General features: G+C 41.0%; 1 protein-coding gene across 1 annotated transcript in view; it reads left to right on the top strand.

Moving 5' to 3' along the window:
• Positions 1-25246, top strand: part of cttnbp2 (cortactin binding protein 2) — a 97462-nt gene that overhangs the window by 38862 nt on the left and 33354 nt on the right. The window contains exons 3-5 of the mRNA XM_026174721.1: positions 7464-7694; positions 15067-16492; positions 23570-23878. Of these exons, the coding sequence (XP_026030506.1) occupies positions 7464-7694; positions 15067-16492; positions 23570-23878 (1966 nt within the window). The remainder of the gene's footprint in view (positions 1-7463; positions 7695-15066; positions 16493-23569; positions 23879-25246) is intronic.

Genomic DNA, 25246 nt, shown 5'->3' with positions numbered 1-25246 from the left:
CTTTCTCACTCACTGTGAGGATAGCTTTCTAATTCAGTGTTACAGTAAACCACCACACTTCATCATTCTGTGTGCTGATTGGGATTCATATGTAGTGTTTACATTTGACTTAAAATGTTGGGGATACCCCTCGCAGCTCTTTGAACCTACATATTCCTTACCTTTTTCAGCATGTATGAAGAAGTTATTAAGCAACAGTTTTAAAATATGAAATATTTTGCAGAAATAATAGCTGGGCCATGAATCCACTATATGACATCCATCCATCCGTCCTTTACCGATAACCGAGAGGCTCAGACCTCCCCCTCCCCACCCTTACTTGACTTACATGGTTTAACCAGGAAGCACTCTTATTAGATGCCCAAACTACCTCTGCTAGCTCCTTTCGAAGCGGAGTAGTAGCAGCTTTACTCTCATTTGGGAGTTCAGTCATTTTGAAGGACTCCTTCTCAACCTATCTCTTAGGCTGATTCCAGTCACCCTTTGGAGATAGCTCAGTTCCACTGCTTGAATCTGCGATCTTATTGTCATTACCTTAGGTTAGGTTAGGGGCTTAGACTGCTTTTACTCTCATCTCCCTCTTTACCCCATCAGACCAGTACAGTGTCCACACTGCAGATGCTAGAGGCAAACACCAGAACAGGGTGCAACCCCTCTCCGGGACACTAGTTCCAGAGCTCGAACCATGTGGTAAGGTGAGCCCGAATTATATCTAGCCAGCATCTATTAACCCTCAAACACAGCAACTCAGGCTCCTTCCCCACCAGAGAGATAATGTCCCAATAGCCAGCTTTAGCAGCTGACCAACAGACCCTCTGCCCCAACCGTTGATAGACACACACTGCACCCAATCCATATGGCATGAGCCTGCCCTCCTATGGGCTCACCACCCACCTCTTTATTCTGTGCCTGGTCAGGCTCCATGATTTAAGACCAGCTGAAGATCTCCCTCGATCTCCCTCCCCAGGCCTGGGTCCATAGTGGGGACCTGGTAACCATATCCTAAGTAGAATGAATTAGTTGAGTTTCTAAAGTTTATTTATTTTTTCTTTTTTTTACCCCCTGCATTGCCTTGGTCCTCTGGAAACAGTTGGCTATTAACCTCAAAAATGAATGTGATGTACAGTTTAGTGAGACATTTTAGATACACCTAATGCCACAATTCACATCCAAAATGTTTACATTTCCACAGTGTGAATGCAGGCAAGATACACATTCAAACATTCGTTGTAACTTCCTCATTTTAGTATAAAGCCTCACCGACACAGGCCTACAGACTACTTAAAGGCCATCTGCAACCACCAGAAGGGAAAGGTGTCACTTCTTCGACTGCTTGTGGAGGATAGAGGTTGTTGGCAGTTGCTGTGAAACTGATTGCCAAAGCCCTAATCAAACAGGCCCAGAGACTGGCCATTGAATTTTATCTTTAGTTTGCTTGTTTTGCATTGAGTTACTGGTTCCGTCTTGCTAACATAACCTAGGTTTAATACATGAGGTTAGGGTCCTCTGGTTTAAATGTGACACCCAAATCAGCTCACTGATAGATAATTTGAGAGAAAACAGTTGAAGTGAAGATTACTTAATTGGTGTGTGTGTGTGTGTGCGTGCATGTATGTGAATGACAGATGGTACTGCAGACATTTTCCATCCTCCCCAGGGTCAGTTCATCCCGAGGGACTATCCACACCCCCTGGTGACAAATGCACACACAAACAGACTGGAGAGCTTTTCGATGGTATGATATCCCCCTGCCAACACCCAATGTGTATGATGCGAGCTATACTATACAGTATTATGTATCTATGATCATCTTATACTTATGCATAAGGACTGTAATTAAAATGAGCCAAAGGTAGTTACATGGCTACATTTTAGAAAATAAACAGGACAATCCATCAGAACAAAATACTCTCATGAAGACAGATAACCTAAATAATGGCAAATGTTTGAATATAACACATGAAAGGAAAAGAAATAATTTTAAGGCAGAGTGTGGACTAAACAGCAATCTGACAGTAATGATGAATGTGTTTAGACTTAATTAGCAGCACTTTTATTAGATGAAAACAATTCAATAAATCATGTTAATTGTTAGACAAAATTATATTTTGGTTTTTTACTCTGTTTAACGGATCTAATCCTTGAGTGTCTGTTTTCTTATGATTATAACAAAGCAGCACTGACACTGACTTTTACTGTTTATTCTAACAATTAAATAATCAACTGATTGACTGAAATAAGACTAACCTGAGTGGTTAAAGCCAATATTTAGAATGCTCTTTGATAGCTCTTCAACTTAGGTACAATTGATCGATTGTACTGTTCAGGGAAGGAAACTGCTGCCACAAATCAATCATCTGATGTCATCCTATTCAACCCAACACGCAATACTGAACTCCAAACAAGAAAGAGAACCAGCAAATCATCACATCTGAGAAGCTGGAACTAGAAGGTGTTTGGTGTTTTTTGGTGATATAACGATTGAATACATGAGTCACTTTTCAATAGGGCAAAAAACAACCAGCAGCTGGCTGTTAATGACAGGAGGCTTTATAAAAATGTGTGTGTACACACACACACATATATATATATATGCGCATGCTAAGCAGAAAGAGCTGTACAGGTGTCTTTTGGAATCTAGACACATGACTGTGTTTATAGTTCTTGAATCACTCATCGGAATAAAGTTAACCTTCACATCAGATATATTTATTTATTTTAAAAAACCTTTCATTGAAACAAAGCCTTTTAGGATATACCTCCCATCCAGGTGTTCATGAATCATGTGAATAGTAGTTTTTTATCAGTTTATCACACCCCTTTTTTGACTCCCGAGCTAAGCAGCATCTCAAGCAACACACACTCAAATCAAGTGCCCTCAAAGCACATCCCTCTATTTTGGTCTAATGCTTGTGTGTGTTCTTCCGGACATGAACAGCTCCTCTGTTTGAATTTTTTTTTTTTATATGGATTGAGTTGGGAGCCAACTGCTGACTTGATATTCACAAGTCACAAGAATACATGCTGCTTCTTTCTCCACCATGCAATGTCTGGATTGCCCTCTCCAGATTTCTTTTCAAATAGATCTTTTCTTTCCCTCCTTCACTTCAGTGTTTCTCTCTTTTTTCCCTGATTTTTATTCATTACAACTCTCCTTTTTCGTCCTTCTCTTCTAGTCCATCCCTACTGCTCTTCTGAGACCATCTTTCTTTTTCTGGCCACAATTTTGAACCCCATCTCCCAGCGAGTGCAGCATGCCTATAAAGGTTGATGCTAATAATACTGACATCTCACTCATAGCATACCACCAATGCTACACTAGTAAATACTCTAGAGTTACTAGCGCATAATCACCCCTCTGTTTTTCCCAAACCAGAATATATAAACATCTTATCTTAAACCTTAGTAAACCTCAGGGGTATGGCTCATGACATGTACTGTAACTAAAATATAGGGATGTTAGCCATATTTACATCCTAAAGTCACTGGAAACTTACAGTTCAAGGGTGATTTAGCCCTACTTTTATTAATTTATTTCAGCATGTTTATTACAAACATTTATTCTAAGAATATGTTTAATATTGTCTCCACTATTATTCATCAGCATTATCAAACAGGTGACCAGAACATATTGGTTAAATTTTTATCTTTTTTAAGAAAAGAAAAACAGATTTTTTTATCAATGGATTTGCTCCTAAAGCATATACCCCTCAAAGCCTATTGTATGTTGTAGCTTCCCTGTGATAATCAATGTATCTATGGAATTAAGAGCCTCGGGGGAGCTTAGCATTTGACAGCTGAAGAGGTCTCAAAGGATTCGTGCTATTGGTCCAAGCCCTGACTCTGTAAATAGGGTGACCTACGATCCTGAGCCCCCGCCCCCAATCAGGAAATCTTGATGATCTGGTTCACAGGTTTAAATATGAAGGGAAAACAGAGGTGATTGAGGAAAAAGTTGTTGAACTACTCACGTATCATAAACGGCTCTTTTAATAATAATGAGAAAGGAAAGAAACAACATGCTAGCAAGTTGAGGCTTGTGAAATGAATAGTTTACTCATATTTAATGGGAATGCTCACCTAACCACCCAAAAACCTTTAGCCTGATAAATAATGTTCCTAATGTGAGCATAAAGAGCCGCTGACTGACTGAACTGGACTTAAATGGCCCCTGGTTCTATGTGAGCATTTACAGGGAGATCCTGAGAGGTGAAGGGAAGTTTAAAGCGCCTTGAGGCGACTGTTGTTGTGATTTGGTGCTATATAAATAAAATTGAATTGAAAGATGGCGCTACGTTGCTCCTAATTATTTCTTGCTGAGCTTTACAGATGGATTCCCTTAAGATGGTTTAGATGATACGTTCACTGAAGCTGGATTATGTAGCTTCAGAGCATAAGCAGCTATGGTATGAGGTCAAAACTCCGAGTACTCACCCAGCTGATGTTAATAAAGATTTTTGAGAGTAGAAAATATATTGTAATAAGTATTTTTACTAAGATTTTTTTTTTAAGATTCATCCATTTTAACTAAAATCTTCCCTCTGGTGTGGAAACTGAAGAATGTGACACTGGTGCCATTTTCTGCACTTTGCTGATTTCTGTGTTCTGGATGGTTTATTTTTGAATTTTTGATTTTTGAAAGGTTAAAGACATGAATTTTGAGTTTTTAACAGCTGTGAACCATTTTATAGACACTTTAGAATTAAATTAAATACAGAAAACTGCTTGTTTTAGTTATAAGTGTGGTTTTTAATGTCAACTCAAAGTTTATTGAAAGTAGCAAATTATTCCTGCAGGTATTATCTTCATGTTTGAAGTGTTTGTGAGAAAATTCAGCTTTTTCTCAAGTCTTTCCTCTTTCCAGTCTTTCCACACGGTCTTTTTGTTGTTGTTCTTCGGTTCCTCGTGCTCTTTCTTCCTCTCTGTCACGCACACCTACCTTTCCTCGGGGGCATGTTTATATTGGCCTGCTCACAGTCGGCCATCAGTATCCAGACCTGCCTCAGCGCTCTTAGAATTGACTATCAATCTCTATCCTCTGCGCTCTTTATGTGAGCGTGTTACTGTTTGACTCTGCAGACTTACTTTTCCTTCTTTGGAAACGCATCTTGCAGCTCCGTCCTGCCATTCATTCCTCTCTGTCCCTGCTGTCTGTGGCTTTGTCTTACACTTGGCTTTCCCTCCCCCCACATAAAATTTAAGTCCCAACCCTTTAAGTAACCCTAGTTATTAATTACTCACCATTTTTCTACTGCTGATCAATATGAATCATGACTGTGAAATCATTCCAAAACTGCAATTCAAATCTTAGATTAAGGCACCTCCTTTTTGCTTAAAGAGCACATCAAATGGTTTGTCCTTCATAAATGCCTTGACTCAGTTATATGTTATAGATCGAAAGACGACCTTCACCCAACTCTGATGGCTTTTGTTTTATTGCAGTGTATTCCTGAAACATGTATTACTCTTTCAGCACTACTTATGGTCTGTGCAGGTTTGCAGCCGCTTTACTGCCGCCAAGTGGATTTTGGTTAGGCAGTATTTGGCCAATCGATGGTCATTTGTTTTCGGTCAGAAAGAAGACCGGTTCAACAGGGGTAATGTTACTGAGGCTAATAAATGCCAGATTCTGCTTGAAGCAGCTGTGAAAAACACTGGATCTTACAGAAGATGTTTCCCCTCTATAACCTGCAGGATTTGATGCAGTGAGCTGTTTCAGGGGAATATACATCAAGAAAAACAAATTCCTCTCTGAAAATATAGCATGCAGGCTATTATGCTAATGTATTGTTAACTAATATATTATTAGCACTATTAGAGTACTAATCAGGTGGAACCATATGATCTTCCGCGGCACACCTGATCATTTCTGACGGCACACCTATGTGCTGCGGCACAGTGGCTGGGAAACACTGAGTCTTTAGGGTCGGTCCAACTGCAAAATGAGAGTCTATGAAGAGCAACTGGTCAGCCTGGTGGTTGCTGGCAAAAAAGATAAGTTGGCAAGAACTGTAACGTAAACAGGAAAGTTGTGGCTATGACTAGAAAAAATAAATAATTTAACATAGGTACACACTGACTACTGAACCCAACACAAGTGTAGAGTCGCAGTTTTAGTGCTTCACTCAGAGCACATTGCCCCTGCTGTGTGTACAGCCAGCTCTGTTTGATAGCTTCTTCTTTTCTTTTTTTTACCTGCAAAAGTGTACACCCAGACTTTCTAAAGCCACACGGATAATGTGAATTTTTTCCCCTGGTGTCTGTATACACTTGACAAAATTTTGCTGAAAACAAGTCAGATGTTTACTACCGCTGTTAGCTTTGTTTTTGTTTTTTGGCCAATCACCAGTCTGCTGCATTCATATACTGTTTGGAAAGACATGCTATCTTGGGACGCTGATTTGCTGAAGCATTAAGCATTCTGTTTACATTCTACTGGAAGTCCAAAGCTGGAAGATGAATGATAAACATTAGAGTGTGCAGCTGAAAAGATTTTCAGCCTTGCTTGAAGTTTGTAGTTAGCAAAGGATCTTCTACGTAACTGCAAAGGCACACCATGTTTTCAGTTAAGAATGGAAACAGTCATGCCAGTATAGCCGTGTTCTCTTATTATACCACAGCCCTCCTGTGTGTACAGTCTTCCGAGCTGGTCAGAGGTATCTCCCATCGCCATGTACCAGTGTAACCTGAGCGCAGTTGTGCCTGCTTCAGTGCTGAATGCTTGTGGAGTCATGCGGTTGGGGTAATAACATTTAGGGGGGAAGAGTTGGTTGGTTCGTAGTTCCACAGCATGGCCTGAGCTTCCTTTTATTTTGCTTGTTGTTTTTTTTGTTTTGTTTTGTTTTGTTTTGTTTTTTGAAGCACTGTGTAGGGGTAGGTTGGGTGTTAATGGTGGACTGGTAAAAGCTTTGAGCTCTCCAAATCACCATAAATATGTCCTCTCCTGCTCGTTAGCTGTTATTTACTGTAATGTAATTATGGGTGAGTTTGTTTGGGACACAGTGTTGCTTGAGCTTCAGTGTTGCTTGAGCTTCAACCTCTTTGGGACATACATTTCCCATGGGTAGCAGAGAGCTCTCCAAATAAAGTTGAGGAATGCTTAACAAAGTGAAGAAAATAAACCACAGTTTGATGCCTTTCATGTTGTTACCCCGTGTGCTTTTTTGACACGTACACTTTTGATCTAGGTCACTGGATGAGGTTAAGGAGAGAACGTCATTCCTTATCAAAGGCTTTTTGTTTTTGTCTTACATTATACCAATGTCAAAGTACTGTTAGTTAACGCATTGTTTTCTGGTTGTACGCTAATTCTATAACATATCTACAGTATGAGATTATATGTGTGATTCTGGTTGAAAACCTGGAAACATTCTATATATTATTTTTCATCAAAATCATTTTACTCATGTAGTGTAAACAAGTTGAATAGCACCTTTTCTGCTTTTTTTCTATATCCCCTCCAGGCTCAGCGGAAGGAGGTTTTTCTTCAAGAACGGTACAGCCACTACAGCCTGACTGACCCCTACCTGGCACTTCAGAGGGACTTCGAAGGCGGGGTCCCCGGAGGAGACAAGGAACGGGGTCCCCTAGGGTCCAGCCCCATCTCCATCTTGGAGGCCGTCATGGCACACTGCAGAAAGATGCAGGAGCGCATGTCGGCCCAGCTGGCTGCTGCCGAAAGCCGTCAGAAAAGGGTAAGCCATTGCGGGGGGGGGGGATTTCTGTTGGTGGAGAAGGTTGGAGTTGAAAACAAAAATAGAGAGTGCATGGCCTTGTGACCGTGAAACTAAAACGCCACCTGTACGGTTGCTAAGGAAAGATTTAATTTCTCACATGAGATCCAATCTCTTCGCTTCTGCTTTTTTAAACCAGAACTCCCAACCAGACACAACAGTGGAAGCTGAACGTCTCAGGATGTTTACTGCAGGCATTGACAATAATTACTGTAACTTAATTGGATTTTTGTTTTGTAAACAGTCCTTGTGCAGAAATGCTTTGGAGAACTGAATCTACTGGAACGATTATCAGCTGCTGCATGGCGTCGGAACAAAATGGATTAAAGAGCAACTAGCGCATTTATTTATTTATGGTGTTGCTTCCTGCAGCACCGCTTATTGTATAATTAGTCAAACAAATGTTGACATTATTCATTTAGAAGAGGTTCATGAACTGCCCATTGATAAATGTCACATGATATCCAATCATTATAGGAGGGAAACACATAGAACAGTGTTTCCTGTGCTGCCAGACAGTTACAAGGTTTGTGTGTCCAAAATGCCGAATGGTTGTTAAATCTGAACGCGTGAAAGAAGCTTTGATTAAATTTGTGTTGTATCCTTTCCAAAAGTATTACTTTGGATTTGATATAAAAAAAAATTCTTTCCTTTAAATGGAAGGAGCTGTATGTGCGTCAGAATTTGTAGCTTGTTCATGGACTTTCTTTGGTTGGGAGGTGATCTACAATGTCTTGAAGCAAATGCTCTAGTATGTTAAACCATGTTTTGTCATCGGTTCTGCATTGGTCATATGACTGAAAGATATGAATAGTCACTATGTTGTTACATTGACTTAATAGTATATTTATGTCTTAAGCTGCCTCTGAGCTCACATCATTTACTTACCAGCAATAATACTGCAGTGTTTAGCATTACTGCTTTTTAGCATTAGTCTTCAAGTGAAGCCAAGGCTGGCACAATTTTTTTTTTTCTTTTAAATCATCTTGTCATAAACTGAAGTTGTGCTGCTAGGAAAAAACCCAAGGGAACACCAAGATAATCAGGAATCGTGCCCTGTGGACGGTGAAAGTTTGGAGAATTTAACTGCAAGCTACTGAGATATTTCATTGTGAGCTGGACCAGCAGAAAAACCAACACCACCATCATTAGAGCCGTGTAGCTGCGGTAGCAGAGACTGGTCAGTCGCATTTTCCAAAATGTCTAATTTCTGAGCTTATGTTTGTTTCAAGTTAAATTGTAGTGAATAGGTGGCTATATTCAGTCAAGTTTAATGAAATCTATTTGCATCTTCTCTTTGACCACAGATTGAGTTTATTTACACAGAATTCAAATCTCTGAGGCTGAAATCCTCCAAAGGAAGTTGTGGGAAAGGGAAAATTCGACGCTTGTCTGTGTATATTAATGTTTCTCCTGAATGCATGGGTATTGTATGAATGGGGGAAGAGTGGAGTAACAGTGTGTCTGTGTTGTGTGCAAACCTAATACCTATTTTCTGGTGTGTCAGTTCTGCTTTTGTGTACAAACTCATATACGCACATGCAGTGTGTGTATTTGAGTGTGTGTTTGTTCGAGGTCTCTTTAGGATTAGAAAGCCCTGATTAACTGGGCAGCCAGATGTCTGCTATCCCTCTGTCCCATTTTCGCTGTTTCTCTTTTTCCTCTCATATATGTGTTCAGACATGAGGCTGGAGGACTGAGTGTGTGAACAATAAAGAAAATACTCTGTTAAAGTGTATGTCCTGTCCATGAACCCTGAAACACAGATTTAGTTTGAAGCCACACTGAACCTTTGTAAGTAACCACACACATAAATACACAGAGAGGAGGTATGGACGAAGGAAGGAGTGGAAGGAAGGGAGAGGTAGGAGTCGGTGTTTTGACAGGAAAGCTGGCTAAATAGAGTGTGTGTGTGTGTGTGTGTGTGTGTGTGTGTGTGTGTGTGTGCGTGCGTGCGTGCGTGCTCCTTAATGTGCAGCCATATGTGGATTGTTGAATTATTTGGCATAAAAATATAAACGGTAACTTTTAAAAGAAATTGAATTTTCCAGATCTTAAATAGAAAAATGACAAATGATGCTTCTGTCCATGAAGTTAGAATCAGATGTTACAGTTTAGGAGCAAAGATTAGAACATTTTCAGGAAGTGAGAGAAGTAACCTGTGACATGTAGAGGTTGTCTTACTATTTCTCTGTTACTGACAAGTGTTTGTTGTCATCAGGTGAAGATTTAAAACCTCTCTTTAGGGGTTTAAGGAGGAAAAGTTTGTGAATGGAATTTCAAATTAATTAAAAAAGGATTGCAGTAAAAGTATCTGTTTGGCTGGGACTGGCTGCGACAGGAAACTCATCCAAAAAACAGATGGTTTAATGCAAAAAGAAGTCTCACAATGCCCCAGTGTCATCACATGCCCTGCAGATAACTGTGAAACCAATATTTAGTTTGCCAAAGAAGATTCAGACAAACAATTTATGTTCTCTGGACAGGTAGACCAAAGATCGAGTTATATAGGGACAGTAACTGTAGGCATGTTCGGCGCTGATCAAAGGCAGCTTTTCAGAAGAACAGTTTCACACCAGCTGTACAGCAAACTTTTTAAAATCTTCGGATTCTCAGGTTGATTTGCCAGTCAGTGAACTATGAGAAGATGCTGTGAAGCCATCTGCTGGAAAGCTCAACCAAAAAAGTAAATAAAAATATATATATTTTATTAGAATTAGAATAATATAGAATTTCCCAGAATTTAAAGCCATTTAAAATTTTGCAAAAAAGTTAAAAGACCAATGAAGTTTGTTTGTTTGTTTGTTTGTTTTTTGGTCAAATGTCAAAAGGACTGGTGAAAAAAAGTGTTTTTATGAAAGGGCAGGAGAATAGCTTCTGGTGATATTTTGGTTAAATAAATAGAAATAATTAAAATAAAAATAATTTAATAATAAATTGATCATCTTTACTATACAACAGTTTCATTGAGTTGTACCACAACATCTGAGGTTTTATTTCAGTCCACTCTGGTCTTATTTTAAAGGATCACTTACTTGTCGTGGGTTTTCTGCGTCTAGTTTGGTCCCAAATAAGTAAATTGCACCGAACTTTTATGGATACTGCATCTCTTCACCATGTGAAGCTCTTTGGTTTCTTTGGTTATGCCTTTAGAAATGTTACAAAACAATAAGAAATGCAGACTGAGTGATGGAGCCGCCAGAAAGTTCACCTATCTCCTAATTAACCATGTGATTTGTACCACAATGCCAAGACTGGTATTTTGATTTGGAATGTACCATTTTTGTAGTGTTCTCTACAGTTAGGTTTGCAGAGTCTTCTGGAATTGAGTAAAACTGAAAATTATGGTTATTTTCTTAGGATTGCACAGTGCATCACATGGCAGATTTAATATTCTCACAAGACAGTTTGGCCTGAAAACAGAAAGTGCACCACTTCACCTGTGAAACCACTCTCAGTACTGCTGAGAAACATGGTTGTATGACTTTGAACTACAGCGGTTTTGCTTCTTTTTAGCCCCCCAAAACACACTTAAATATAAAAGAAGCAACAACAGACAGCAATGTACTCTCATTTGACATGGTGAATATAAATTGGTGAAATGGAGATTTGTATGAGATTGTTCCTTAAGTTTTTTGCAGTTGCTGTGGTGCTACATTATGATTTTTGGTGCAACGTACTAGAAGAGCGCATCCTCTTCTAAGGTGGAAGCTGTGTACTCTTTTTGGTGTTTAATAAATCACCATATCACCACTGATTGCCCAGTTGTAGCCAAACAATCAATCAGCAAATGTGTCAGGCAGGTTTCACTGGAACTCTTAAAATGACCAGTGACACAACAACAAACCAGCACTGCTAAAAGACACAGGCTTAGCATGCTTGGAGAGATCTTCTGGTTGCTGGGTAGAGTGAATTTCACCTGGCTAGTTCGTGCTATCTTTATCCCCTCCGTCTGTTTCCACTTCTGTTGTCCTCCTGTGAGTAAGCTACTGAATTATCCATGAGGTCTTAGCCAAGCTGAAGACAATCACGCAGTTAATACATAACACACTCTGAACTTGTTCATGGGAATAATAAAGGCAATCCCCAAGTCCTGCTATCTCCTTCTCCATGAATCAGTCATGAAGTTGGAGAAAGACCCTATCCAACCCTACAACTAACACCCTACTGCCACTTTAAAGGACCACCATTAACCTGTATAAAGAGATTTTACATAACAATTTGTATCATCTGTAGGCATAGTATAAAATTTCTGGAAACTCTTTGTAGCCCACTTGTATTAAGAGTGCTGTTAGCAATAGCAGTAATTTAAAAAATCATCATAGACAATCTATAAGATAATTGAAAATCACACCTACAGTAAAAAAAAAACTTGGTGTGGTATGGTGCTGGTGGGGTGTGAGTCTGAATCTGGAATTTAAAGAAATCTAAAGCTGGGAAGTTTTCTATCTGCAAAGTATTCTGTCTGTTACACCATTGTCTACAATACGCCAAACCATTTAGAAATGAATATAATAAAAGACTGTAGCTTTTTCAAGTTGTCCTTAATCGGAGACATGGAGTCATGCATATTACAGAGTTATCTTAATCCCACATGGTTTTAATCTAGTCCTCCCAGTGTGTTTCGACATGTACAGCGTTCCTAAATGTTTTTCTGAGGCATTAGGCTGACTTACAGCAGACATAATCCTCACCCAATTAGCAGCTAGTCGTAACACCTCCTTTTGAGTAACAACTGGCATTCCCCTGGCTCTCCTCCTGCTTATAAAGCCCTTACTTCTCCTCAACATCAGCTGGTGGTGATATCTATTCCCTGATGGTTTGGAACAGCAGGAGTGAAGGAGTTAGCTAAGGCTGGGAGGGGTCTCACTTGGGATAGTAGCTGCAGAGTGTCAGCTCTATTGTTTGGGGCTTGTTAGAGAGATGGGGTCAGTTGGGTCGAGAGCCCCAGTTAAGCCCCCCCTGTGAAGCCAACTCTGAGCTAATAATAGCAGCGATGCTCCAGATATAGAGGCCGCTGGTCTGACAAGTCATCGAAATTCAACCGTGTGTAGAGACTCTGACATAGAGACACATAAATTCAACCACCCTGTAGAGGAATAAGACCTGTCTTGTCTGTCTGTTTTAATTCAGCTACTTTGTCTGGCTGATTTGATTAATCTGGGTTAAACTATGTTCCCTGTTCTCCTAAAAAAAAAAAAAAAAGGTTCAATTTTTGTTTGATTTATTAATGCATTTGCAATTGAGGTGCTGCATTGCCTCAGAATGTAAGCAGTTGGATTTTCAATTCAGGTTCAGCTATTTGAACCTGAAGTTTACTATGGTATTAAAAGACGTGTCAGATTGCTTTATAAGATCATAACAAAGACATGGTGCTGGTGAGGTGTGAGCTGGGGATTGGATATTTGACATACGTGTGACGCTTACTGAGCTTGTACAGCACATACAATCTGTGAGTTTTGTGGTATGCTTGATCGCAACTGATTTTTTTTAAAGATGTCAGTGAATTGTCATTATGTCACATGCCCAGTGGTAAAATGCTTCGAGAAGCTGGTCAGGGACTTCATCTGCTCTGCACTACCCGACTCACTGGACCCTCTACAGTTTGCATACCGCCACAGCAGGTCCACTGATGATGCCATAGCCCTGACACTACACACTGCCCTGTCACACCTGGAGAAGAGAGACACGTATGTGAGGATGCTGTTTGTAGATTACAGCTCAGCATTCAATACCATCGTTCCCTCGAAGCTGGACAGGAAACTGCAGGATCTAGGACTGAGCAGCTCCCTCTGCAGCTGGATCCTTAGCTTCCTGTCTGACAGACGCCAGGTGGTCAGACTGGGCAGCATCACCTCATCCCCCATCACACTGAACACTGGTGCTCCACAGGGGTGTGTACTGAGCCCTCTCCTGTACTCACTCTACACCTACAACTGCACAGCCACTAATAGCTCCAACATCATTGTGAAGTTTGCGGACGACACTACAGTGGTGGGTCTTATCACCAACGGTGATGAGACGGCTTACAGGGAGGAGGTCAGCGCCCTGACCCACTGGTGTCAAGACAACCATCTCACCCTCAACGTCGCAAAGACAAAGGAGTTGATAGTGGACTTCCGGAGGTGCAGAGAAGTACACACCCCCATCACCATCAACGGCGCTGCTGTGGAGAGAGTGAGCAGCTTCCGGTTCCTTGGAGTACATCTGGCTGAGGATCTTACGTGGTCAGTACACACAAACAAAACAGTGAAGAAGGTGCAGCAGCACCTCTTCTTTCTCAGGAGACTGAAAAGATTCGGCATGAGCCCCCGCATCCTCAGGACCTTCTATCACTGTGCCATTGAGAGCATCCTCACTGGATGCATCACCACCTGGTATGGCAACAGCACCGCCTACAACTGCAAAGCTCTCCAGCGAGTAGTGCGGTGCTCTGAATGGATAATTGGAGGTGAGCTTCCCTCCCTCCAAGACATCTACAGGAAGCGCTGCCTGAGGAAAGCGGGGAGGATCATCAAGGACTCCAGTCACCCCAGCCATAAACTGTTCAGACTGCTTCCATCAGGAAGGAGGTTCTGCAGCATCCGGTCCTGTACCAGCAGACTGAGAGACAGCTTCTTCCATCAGGCCATCAGACTGCTGAACACGTCATAGACACCTCAGCTTCACTACTGGAACTTCAACATTATGCACTCCATACTGTATATAAATGCCACTTGTTTTGCACATATTCAACTCTGTATATTATTTATTATTTATTTATTATTATATATATATATATATATATATATATATATATATATATATATATATATATATATATAATTTTTTTTTTTTTTTTTTTTTTTTTTTTTTTACTATTTAATTTGTAAAAATGTGTATACACACACACACACACACACACACACGTAGGAAAATATTTAGTATACACATCCAGAAATGCATACACTATTATATATTGTACATATATTTATTAGTTTCAGGTTGGCCATTCTTGTATTTTGCTCGTTTGTGTTGTTGTGTTTGCACATCTCTGTTGCTTGTGGGGCTCGCACACAAGAATTTCACTCGCATGTGCTGTGCCAGTGTGCCTGCACATGTGATGTGACAATAAAAGTGATTTGATTTGATTTTGATTTGATTTGTAATACTGTCACTAAAGACGTTGTAGAGGTAAATTATATCCTCTTGTATCTGCACACATGTAACCTGAATTACTTAGCGTGATTTCTTTCTTGGTTTCTTATTGTGTATATATTCAAGTTTCAGCTATAATGTCTGTGATCTGTAATACTGCTCTCAGACCTCGTGTGTCTTTTCTTTTCTTTTTCAGCTGGAGATGGAGAAACTGCAGCTCCAGAGTTTAGAGCAGGAGCACCGCAAGCTGACGGCACAGCTGAAGGATGAGCGTGAGAAGAACAAGCATATTGTCATGATGCTAGTCCGAGAGTGCAAGCAGCTTGCCACACGGGTCGTAGAGGAGTCACAGCGCTTTGATGAACTCCAGGCTCGCCTGGATGAGGAGAGTCGCACCTCTGGCCGACTCCAGGAGGAGTTGAGCTCTGAGCGCCAGCGCAGCCAACAGATGGAGGCAAAGATGGAGAAGCAGCTGTCAGAGTTTGACACGGAGCGTGAACAGCTGCGTGCAAGGCTGGGCCGTGAGGAGTCAGAAAGCCTGAGTCTGCGGCAGCAGGTGGAGCAGCTCAGGACTGAAAGGGGTGAAGGCAAGGATGGAGCTGGTCTGCCTGCTGCTAGTAGACCAGAACCTGCTGCTGCCACCAGTACGCCACCCAAACCTAAAGCTCTGACGTCTGTTTCTGTAGCTACAGAGCCCATTAGTTCTCGAACAGCGTCTTGCCAAACGGACCTGCCTCCCACAGAGGTGGAGGGTCCTAAGAAGTCCCCTCTCACTATACCTGTCAAACCAACCCCTGCCAACTATGTGGGCCTGAGCCTGCCAAAGACGACTGGCCGGGGGATCGTCCACAGCAGCTCAGGAGGACTGGCACAGACAGAAAATGGCTCAGAGGGCAATGCCCCCCACGGCTTACCCAGCGGGGTCAGTCCCCGTGTCCAGGCTGCCCGCTACAAGTTCCAGGAACAGGACCAAAATGGCACGGCATCCCAGAGTCCTCCAGCTCGTGACCTTTCTCCCACCAACCGCGATAACTTTGCTGCCAAGCAGCAAGCACGTCACACCGTCACGCAGGTCCTCTCACGCTTCACCAGCCCTCCTGCAGGAGGGACTGGACCCCTGCGTCCAGGCCTGCCCCATTCTGCCTCAGAGGGAGGCCCTTTTCCCAGCCGCCTGAGCCACCCTATTGGCCTCAAGTCTCCCACGGTGGCCAGGATCGACAGGGGAAACCCTCCTCCTATACCTCCCAAAAAGCCAGGGCTTTCCCAGACACCTTCTCCTCCTCATCCACCCATCAAGGGAGTGGGGGACAGCAGCCGCACCCCTGGGGCTGGGTTAAAACCAGCCACACCCCAGCTGCCGCCAAAACCGGCCTTGGACCTGGTCCCAGCCCTGACGGCCTCTCAGGTGGGTGCCTGCCCCCCGTGCCGTTCCCCAGGGCCTGGCCGGGGCCCTCAGCGGCATCCAACAGCAGCATGTTCAGAGTGCCCCCCAGTCATCAGCTCTGCCACCACTGTCAGTAGCCCCTCCTCCATAAACCCCCCCTCCACCTCCTCCTCCATTAGTGCTCCATCCTCCTGTAGTCCCCGTGCCTCATCAGGCAGCCCCCTGGCAACAGCATCAGGTAAAGGGGCTCCTTTTTGCTGCATCTCCCTCCAATTCTGCCCACTGCCTCTTTTCTTTACCTGTCTTTCCAAGATCCTAGCCTTGCCTATCTTAGGACAGCATAAGGATCAGTTCACAGGAAAACTGGTATAACTGCAGAAACGACACATGGGTCAGCTCGGTTTATGTTCTTGCCCCCCCAACCCTGAAAAGCCTTACAAGATCCAATGCTACTCACTGCATTTTCTCTCAACTTATCTCTCCTTCTCTGCCTTTAATGTGCCCTCCCCCTGAGCACCTTTCATCTCCCATGATGTCACATTAGACATGTCAGCATCAGTATCAGCAGCAGACATTTAGATCATGTCACTAGGATGTGTCTGACTGTTGCTCAGAGACAAGAGGTTAACAAAAGGAGAATTTCAGGGTGAACTGAGACAGGCCAGCGCCCCTCCCGATGCTCTCTTGTATTCATATTGGTTTGTTGGGCTTTCTAAAAATAACCCCCTATCCTCTCTGAAGCTGATGCCAGAGGCTGCTCTCTCCTTCCCTTCCCCTTTTCCATCCTCCAGTAGCATGCAATGATTACTCCTCCACTTCCTGCACTCCTTCCTGTTTCAGCTTCCATTAACTAGTCTGACTGACTGTTTCCCATTGACAGCACTCTGTATGCAACTTGTTCGCTTTGATATAAATGTTAGCTTTTATATTCACTGTAATGTGATTTTCATGCTTTTATTGGTTGCACTGTGTGGTGTGATTAAAGTTAGATCCAGCTTATTAGAACTTTGGTATTATTTTGATGTTTAGGTTCAATATTTCTGTATTGTCTGGTTGAAACACTTAGTAATGTCTTTTTTCCCAGATTTCCACCAGGGTATAGCAAAAGCTACAAAACCATGACCATGATATATATTTAATATATATCATATATATCATATATGCATTATATAGTGATCTATCTGTTCATGTAACTGTATGTTTTGGCAAGAGCAAAATGCCTTAAATGGAAAAGCACCTTATATTTAAGAATCTGTCATGCAGCTGAAAAACCTGACTATGTTTTTATGGCCATATCTTACTTTTTTTCTTCTTTTTTTGAAAATAGCAGATCCAACACCTTTATTGCCAGCCTTTATGAAATTCTTGCATTCGATTGCAGCATGTCCCACTTACAAATGTGACAAAGCTGTGGAGTAGTATGAAAGAAATCCTTCCACACTTTGACATATTTATCACAGTTATAAGCCAAACCATAAAGTCAGCTGTCAGCATACATGTTTCTGTAGCTTTTGTTTTTATCCTACTTTTGCACCAAAACCACAAAAATTCCAACCAGAACAACTGCTGGGGCTTTCTTCGTCTTCTTGAGATTTGATGCTGCATTTTTTCTTTACTCTTTTTAATCTGTGTCTTTTTGTCTTGACACACTTCAGCACGCAAATTCTTCACTCTGACTTTCTTTAGCCTATTTTTAACCCATGCTGTTCAGAAATTGCCACAGTAAAATAAGTATGACAACTCTGAACAGGCCCAATAGGCCCATGGTTAGTAGTCAGAGCGCAGTTGTTGGGGTTGGTAATTAGATGTTTTCTCTTAACTTCATCTGTTTGTCTTGTTTGCAGTGGTAATTTTTTAGTCCGTGTATGTTTTCACATTATCTGACTAAATAATATGTGTATATATATATATATATTTGTCTATTGTGTTTGTGGTACTTAAAGACCTATCTATCTTCTTGCTGTGTATTAATCAGATGCGATGACAGGCTTTTCTGTCCAGACTGCAGCTTCACAAGCTGATTAAATCGCAGACGTTTTTTGCAGGCTTCAGGTTTGTCACAGCAGGGTAACAAATTCAACACAAAAAATGTGAAAAATATGTATATAGTAAAAATAAATAGTTACCTCAAGAATTCTTTCAAATCCTCTGGTAAGCTAGACTTTAAAATTCAAATAATCAAAGACACAACAGAGGGATGTATAAAATATGTTAAATTAATTGTCATCAGTGCAGGCCATTATTGGTTAGAATTTTTGCTTAAACTTTAAAGGACATTTATGGAAACTGTTTTAGGTTTTAGAGTTTAGCTTGCTTGTAACAAGAATAATGTTTTAGGTATTACAGTTGATCTCACGTTGAGAAAAGTGGGGCCGAGGAAACCACAGATTCCTGGAACAAAACCGCAGGATGTAACTTTAGTTGTTACTCACACACACACACACACACACACACACACACACACACACACACACACACACATTAGGGGTGCAACGATACACAAAATTCACGGTTCGGTTCGATACTTTGGTGTCACGGTTCGATATTTTTTCCATGCAAAAAAAATGTTCATGCCTTTTTAATTTGTCATTTATTAAAATTATAAATATATATTTTAACTCAAAAGTACAGTTTTTAAATTTAACCCTAACCCTTGTGCGTGTTTTTTATTTTGACAGCGAATGCGCACCTGCGGACCACTTATGTGCAGCCCTGGTTATTTAGCTCGTCATATTGCAGAAATAATTTTGTCCATGAAACCATAAAGCTGCACTTTCTTTTTGCCTTATAGTCTGATTTGTCATAACTTTTCCGTTTTGTGGTAAGCTTTTCTTTGGCTGTCACTTCTTCACCCTGACCTGTCTTATTTGGCTCAGCAGAACTAAAATATATATCTGTCTTTGAAGGTTCTCAGTCATCCAGGTCATCGTAGTCAAATATATATCCTGCTGCTTTTACACACACTCACATAAGCTCAGCGATTCTCTGCGCGATCAACCTCTCACATGTTTAAGCTGCGGGAGATTTCACTTGTCATGTTTGCATAGTAAGCTAACGATTGATAAGACGATGTCAGAGGAATTGGTGCACAAATTATCATCACTCACAGATCAGTGCTGTCGCTCTCTATACACAGTTCGCATGATTGCAAAGTGAAAGCAAAAAAACAAGCGCAAATTCAAACGCGATTTCAATATGTCACATATTGACAGTGGCTCACCCAATGACATAATTACCCAGCTACATTTCTGAAAGAATGCAAAAGCATTGACATATGTTTTTCCTACAATAGCCCGATGGGCAGGGCAGAGATAGATTTTGGTAGCCCGACTGGAAAAATTGCTAGCCCCGGGACGTCGGGCTAGCGATATTGCGAGCCCTGTATCTGATTGAGGAATCACTCATCTTTGGAAAAGAGAGTTTATTACAGAGAAATGTCTCTTTCCAAAATAAAAGCTATACTATCCGCTTCTTCTGGGCTATATTCTCAGCAGCATATTAAACAGCTGTCTAAATGACTCGGCTAAAGTTAGTAGCATGCTTGTTGTTTTTGTCTTTGCACTAGGATGATGTCGGCGTAAATGTGCAGTCATATTCGTTGTGTTCCCACTAGTGCTTTCAGGTTAATCTCGTTGAAATGACCTTAACGCCACAACACGGCAAATCTCCGTTAACGAGCTACCGCCGATCGCCCCGTGCATGGGGCTAGACGGCCAACACGTTAACGAGCTAACTGCGCTAACACACTAGTTCCCACCCATGTAATTGAGCATTGCATGGCACATCCAACATACTGTTTTACTTTAGTCCATGACTCGCTTACCTTCAGGGTCATACGTCACATGAAAACCAAAATAATTCCAAACGCCAGATCTGAATGAGGGTGGGGGAGGTCCATGTTGTAAGGAGAGCTTAACTTCTGTCTCGCTAGCTTGCCCTGCGCTCTTCCTTCTGACGATGCTGTCTGTGTTGAGCGCTCAGGTTCGACTACTCCGCCTAGGCTGCACTGTCGAGCCTAGGCGGAGTAGTCGAACGCAGATTCACTGAGCGCTCAACACAGACAGCATTGTCAGAAGGAAAGTTGATAAAATAAATTACAAATTTTGTATTGTTCGATACATATGCGTACCGAACCGAAAGCACTGTATCGAACGGTTCAATATCGATACGAATATCATTGCACCCCTAAAATATATATATATATATATATATATATATATATATATATATATATATATATATATATATATATATATATATATATATGTGTATATATATATATATATATATATATATATATATATATGTGTATATATATATATGTGTATATATATATATGTGTATATATATATATGTATGTATATATATATATATATGTATGTATATATATATGTATATATATATGTGTGTGTGTATGTGTGTATACATATGTATATATATATATGTATATATATTAGGGGTGCAACGATACACAAAATTCACGGTTCGGTTCGGTTCGATACTTTGGTGTCACGGTTCGATATTTTTTCGATACAAAAAAAAATGTTCATGCCTTTTTAATTTGTCATTTATTAAAATTATAAATATATATTTTAACACAAAAGTACAGTTTTTAAATTTAACCCTAACCCTTGTGCGTGTTGTTTTTTAGCTCGTCATATTGCAGCCACAGAAATTCTTTTGTCCATGAAACCATAAAGCTGCACTTTCTTTTTGCCTTATAGTCTGATTTGTCATAACTTCTCCGTTTTGTGGTAAGCTTTTCTTTGGCTGTCACTTCTTCACCCTGACCTGTCTTATTTGGCTCAGCAGAACTAAAATATATATCTGTCTTTGAAGGTTCTCAATCATCCAGGTCATCGTAGTGAAATATATATCCTGCCGCACTCACATAAGCTCAGCGATTCTCTGCGCGATCAACCTCTCACATGTTTAAGCTGCAGGAGATTTCACTTGTCATGTTTGCATAGTAAGCTAACAATTAATAAGACGATGTCAGAGGAATTGGTGCACAAATTATCATCACTCACAGATCAGTGCTGTCGCTCTCTATACACAGTTCGCGCGATTGCAAAGTGAAAGCAAAAAAACAAGCGCAAATTCAAACACGATTTCAATATGTCACATATTGACAGTGGCTCACCCAATGACATAATTACCCAGCTACATTTCTGAAAGAATGCAAAAGCATTGACATATATTTTTCCTTCCTACAATAGCCCGACAGGCAGGGGAGAGATAGCCCCGGGACGTCGGGCTAGCGATATTGCCAGCCCTGTATCTGATTGAGGAATCACTCATCTTTGGAAAAGAGAGTTTATTACAGAGAAATGTCTCTTTCCAAAATAAAAGCTATACTATCCGTTTCTTCTGGGCTATATTCTCAGCAGCATATTAAACATATCAGGTCTCCATAAGGAGAATCCTGTGCTAACAGCTGTCTAAATGACTCGGCTAAAGTTTGTAGCATGCATGCTTGTTTTTGTCTTTGCACTAGGATGATGTCGGTGTAAATGTGCAGTCATATTCGTTGTGTTCCCACTAGTGCTTTCAGGTTAATCTCGTTGAAATAACCTTAACGCCACAACACGGCAAATCTCCGTTAACGAGCTACCCTATACAGAGGGGCTAGACGGCCAACATGTTAACGAGCTAACTGCGCTAACACACTAGCTCCCACCCATGTAATTGAGCATTGCATGGCACATCCAACATACTGTTTTACTTTAGTCCATGACTCGCTTACCTTCAGGGTCATACGTCACATGAAAACCAAAATAATTCCAAACGCCAGATCTGAATGAGGGTGGGGAGGTCCACTTCTGTCTCGCTAGCTTGCCCTGCGCTCTTCCTTCTGACCATCCTGTCTGTGTTGAGTGCTCAGTGAATCTGCGTTCGACTACTCCGCCTAGGCTGCACTCTCGAGCCTAGGCGGAGTAGTCAAATGCAGATTCACTGAGCGCTCAACACAGACAGCATCGTCAGAAGGAAAGTTGATAAAATAAATTACAAATTTTGTATTGTTCTTTTTTTTTTCTCCCCTTTGGTTTTCTTTCTTTCTCTCCCCCTCTTTCTTTCATTCTTTCCCCCTGTCCTATCCCACAGTCATGTCTGTCCCGTTTGCAACTGAAAATAAAATAAATTCATAATTATAATAAAGGTCAATCAAATGGACCAATATGATGATCCACTTAAAATAAATCCTCTTGGCATCTTTCTTGGCCTCAAGACAACAATTCTGATGGCTATAGATCCAAACGGGACACAAAAAAAAAAAAAAAAAAAAAAATTGAAAAAAAAAAAATTGAAAAAAATTGTATTGTTCGATACATATGCGTACCGAACCGAAAGCACTGTATCGAACGGTTCAATATCGATACGAATATCGTTGCACCCCTAATATATATATATATATATATATATATATATATGTATATATGTATGTATGTATGTATGTATATGTATGTATATATGTATGTATGTATATATGTATATATATATATGTATGTATGTATATATATATATATGTGTTTTGTAATATCTTTGAGGTAGAATAGCAGAAGCTAACTGAGAGCTTATTTTAAAAGGTTTCCTTTCTGTGGTGACAAACTAAGCAATTAGCAATTCCAGACATTCTGATATTAAGTACAGTCTGTGTCTTGGTTTGAGTTGAGTAATTTTAAACTATACATTTTTAAGATGCTTCAGTTTCATTAGACACTAATCAGACTTTTTGAGATTTTGTTTTCAAGATATTTGGTGATCTAAAAATCCAGTATTCTGATATACTCATCAGTCAATTTTTTTTTTCTTTTAGACACGAATGTTTCATTAAGGAGGGAGTAGTTATTTATTTACTCGTCTGTCCAATTGGATCAGCTTGTTTTTGTGTTTGCGACATCTAGTTGCAGAGTGCCCTCTGATGGACACACTGTGCAACGTCAACTCTTATAACATGACTGAAGGGTGTTTCTTCCAAATTCAGCTTTCGTTTTTATTATATTTAAAATTGTGGGATCTTCACAACAAGAAGAAGAATGAAGATTGAAGAGTTTGAACAGTGTTTGGCAGCATAAGCTGTTTACAGCATTTATTCTAGGATTCTGTGGTGGAAATGGTAAACTACTGCAACTTTGTCTGCTGCTTTGACAAAGCAGACTATTTTGAATGAGTGAAACAGATATGCTGTCCTTTCCTTCCACCTTCTTACACCCTTGCGCTCCAACACTTAGCACTTCTAGCTGTTTCCTCTACCTCCTGCTCTTCCTCTTCCCAGTTTAACCTGTCCTGTTCCTACTCCTCATTCCCCTTGCAGGCTGGTGTCCCTCCGTAGTCTCCTCTCTAAGTGGCAGTGGGCCTGCTGCCCTGGACGGCGGGCGACCCCTGCTCCTCCAAGCTGCTTCCCAGGGAAATGTCACTTTATTGTCAATGCTGCTTAACCAACCAGAACCAACCACCAACGACATCACCACTACCACCACCACATCCATCAGTACCACCTCTACCACCAAAATCACCTCTACCACCACCATGGAGAAAAAATCCAGTCATCTTAATCAAAACCATGACCTCAACCACAACCAAACCTCTGCCTTGTTTGCTGCTGCTCAGAATGGACACACAGGTAAGTGGAATTTGATTCATCAGCCCTGGGCCCTATTTCAGGAAGCCGGTTTAGAAAACTCAGAGTGAAAAACGATACTCAGGGTTGAGTAACCCCGAACTGTCCAACTCGGAATATTCGGTTTCAGAAAGGCTGATAACAATTGGTTCAGTCAACGCGGAGTTGCTTTAACCCCAAGTGAAGCGCGCGCACGAGGATACATGAAGCCCTGATTAGTGGAGCACAGATTAAGCAAGTCACCATGGAGACGGAGGGAAAGAAGGCGCGGTCAATGTATTTTACAGCGCTTGAGGCCGAAATTCTGATGGCAGCATATGCCGATAACATGCAAATTTTGCGGGAAAAAAGTAACACAGCCTCAGCTGCAAAAGAAAGGGAGCATGCATGGCAAAACATAGCCGACAGAGTCAATGCGTGAGTGTTAATTTAAACATTGATCTAGGGATTTCCACCCATTTAACACGTTATTTTATTATATATTATTTTATTTTATTTTTTATTTCATACATTTTATTTTGTGATGTGATGTGAGCGCAGGTGCAACCCAACAGGCCCCAAACGTTCCTGGCAGCAAGTAAAAATGAAATGTAAAAATATAGTCCAAACAGGTGAGGTGTAATTGTATTATGAGCCATAGTGCTTGGTCTGTTTGTCCCATGTAAATCAATTGCAGTTAGAGGCTACATTAATTTCCCCTCTGTAAGCACTTATTGAAATTATCTGAGCACATTACAAGTACATATTTGCTTACTCTGTATGCTCAAATGTGACCCGTTATAGCCACTAGAAAAAAAGCGGAGGCCCGAAAAACAGGTGGGGGTCCTCCACCACCACCACCACTCACAGAGGCTGAGCAGTTGGCTTCCACATTTGTGATAATGTTGGCAGCATCACATATGATCTTCACAGTGCAGAGAACACAAATTAGCATCCATTACTATAATGAAATAATTTGTTAGTTTGAAATGCTACAGGGAACTATGTACCTGTACATTAATGCTGTGGAAAGACTTCCTGTTCACATAGTCTCCTTCATTTACTGAAGGAGCAATGATTGGAATGTGAGTGCCATCTGTACAGCCAATCACGCCTGGGAACCGTGAGAATAAATGTAAAATTTAAGTAGTAGTTCAAGTATCACCACATCATGAATTAAGTTTCGTTCATCCTGATACCTGCAATTTTGTGGAATCCCTCTTTGATAAATCTTGTGGGTCTATGACCGGGGAACACCACAAACGAGTACAGGAGACGTTTCAGTGCAACTGTAACATTCCTGACTGCCCGACAGACGGTAGCCTTGGAAACGTGCTCAGCATCACCAATATTATACAGAAAGCTCCCATTTGCAAAAAACCGAAGTGCGAT

Source organism: Astatotilapia calliptera, chromosome 7 (assembly GCF_900246225.1).
Source record: "Astatotilapia calliptera chromosome 7, fAstCal1.2, whole genome shotgun sequence".
Lineage (NCBI taxonomy): Eukaryota > Metazoa > Chordata > Actinopteri > Cichliformes > Cichlidae > Astatotilapia > Astatotilapia calliptera.
Note: the sequence above shows the minus strand (reverse complement) of the source record. Positions and strands in the feature narration are given on the sequence as shown.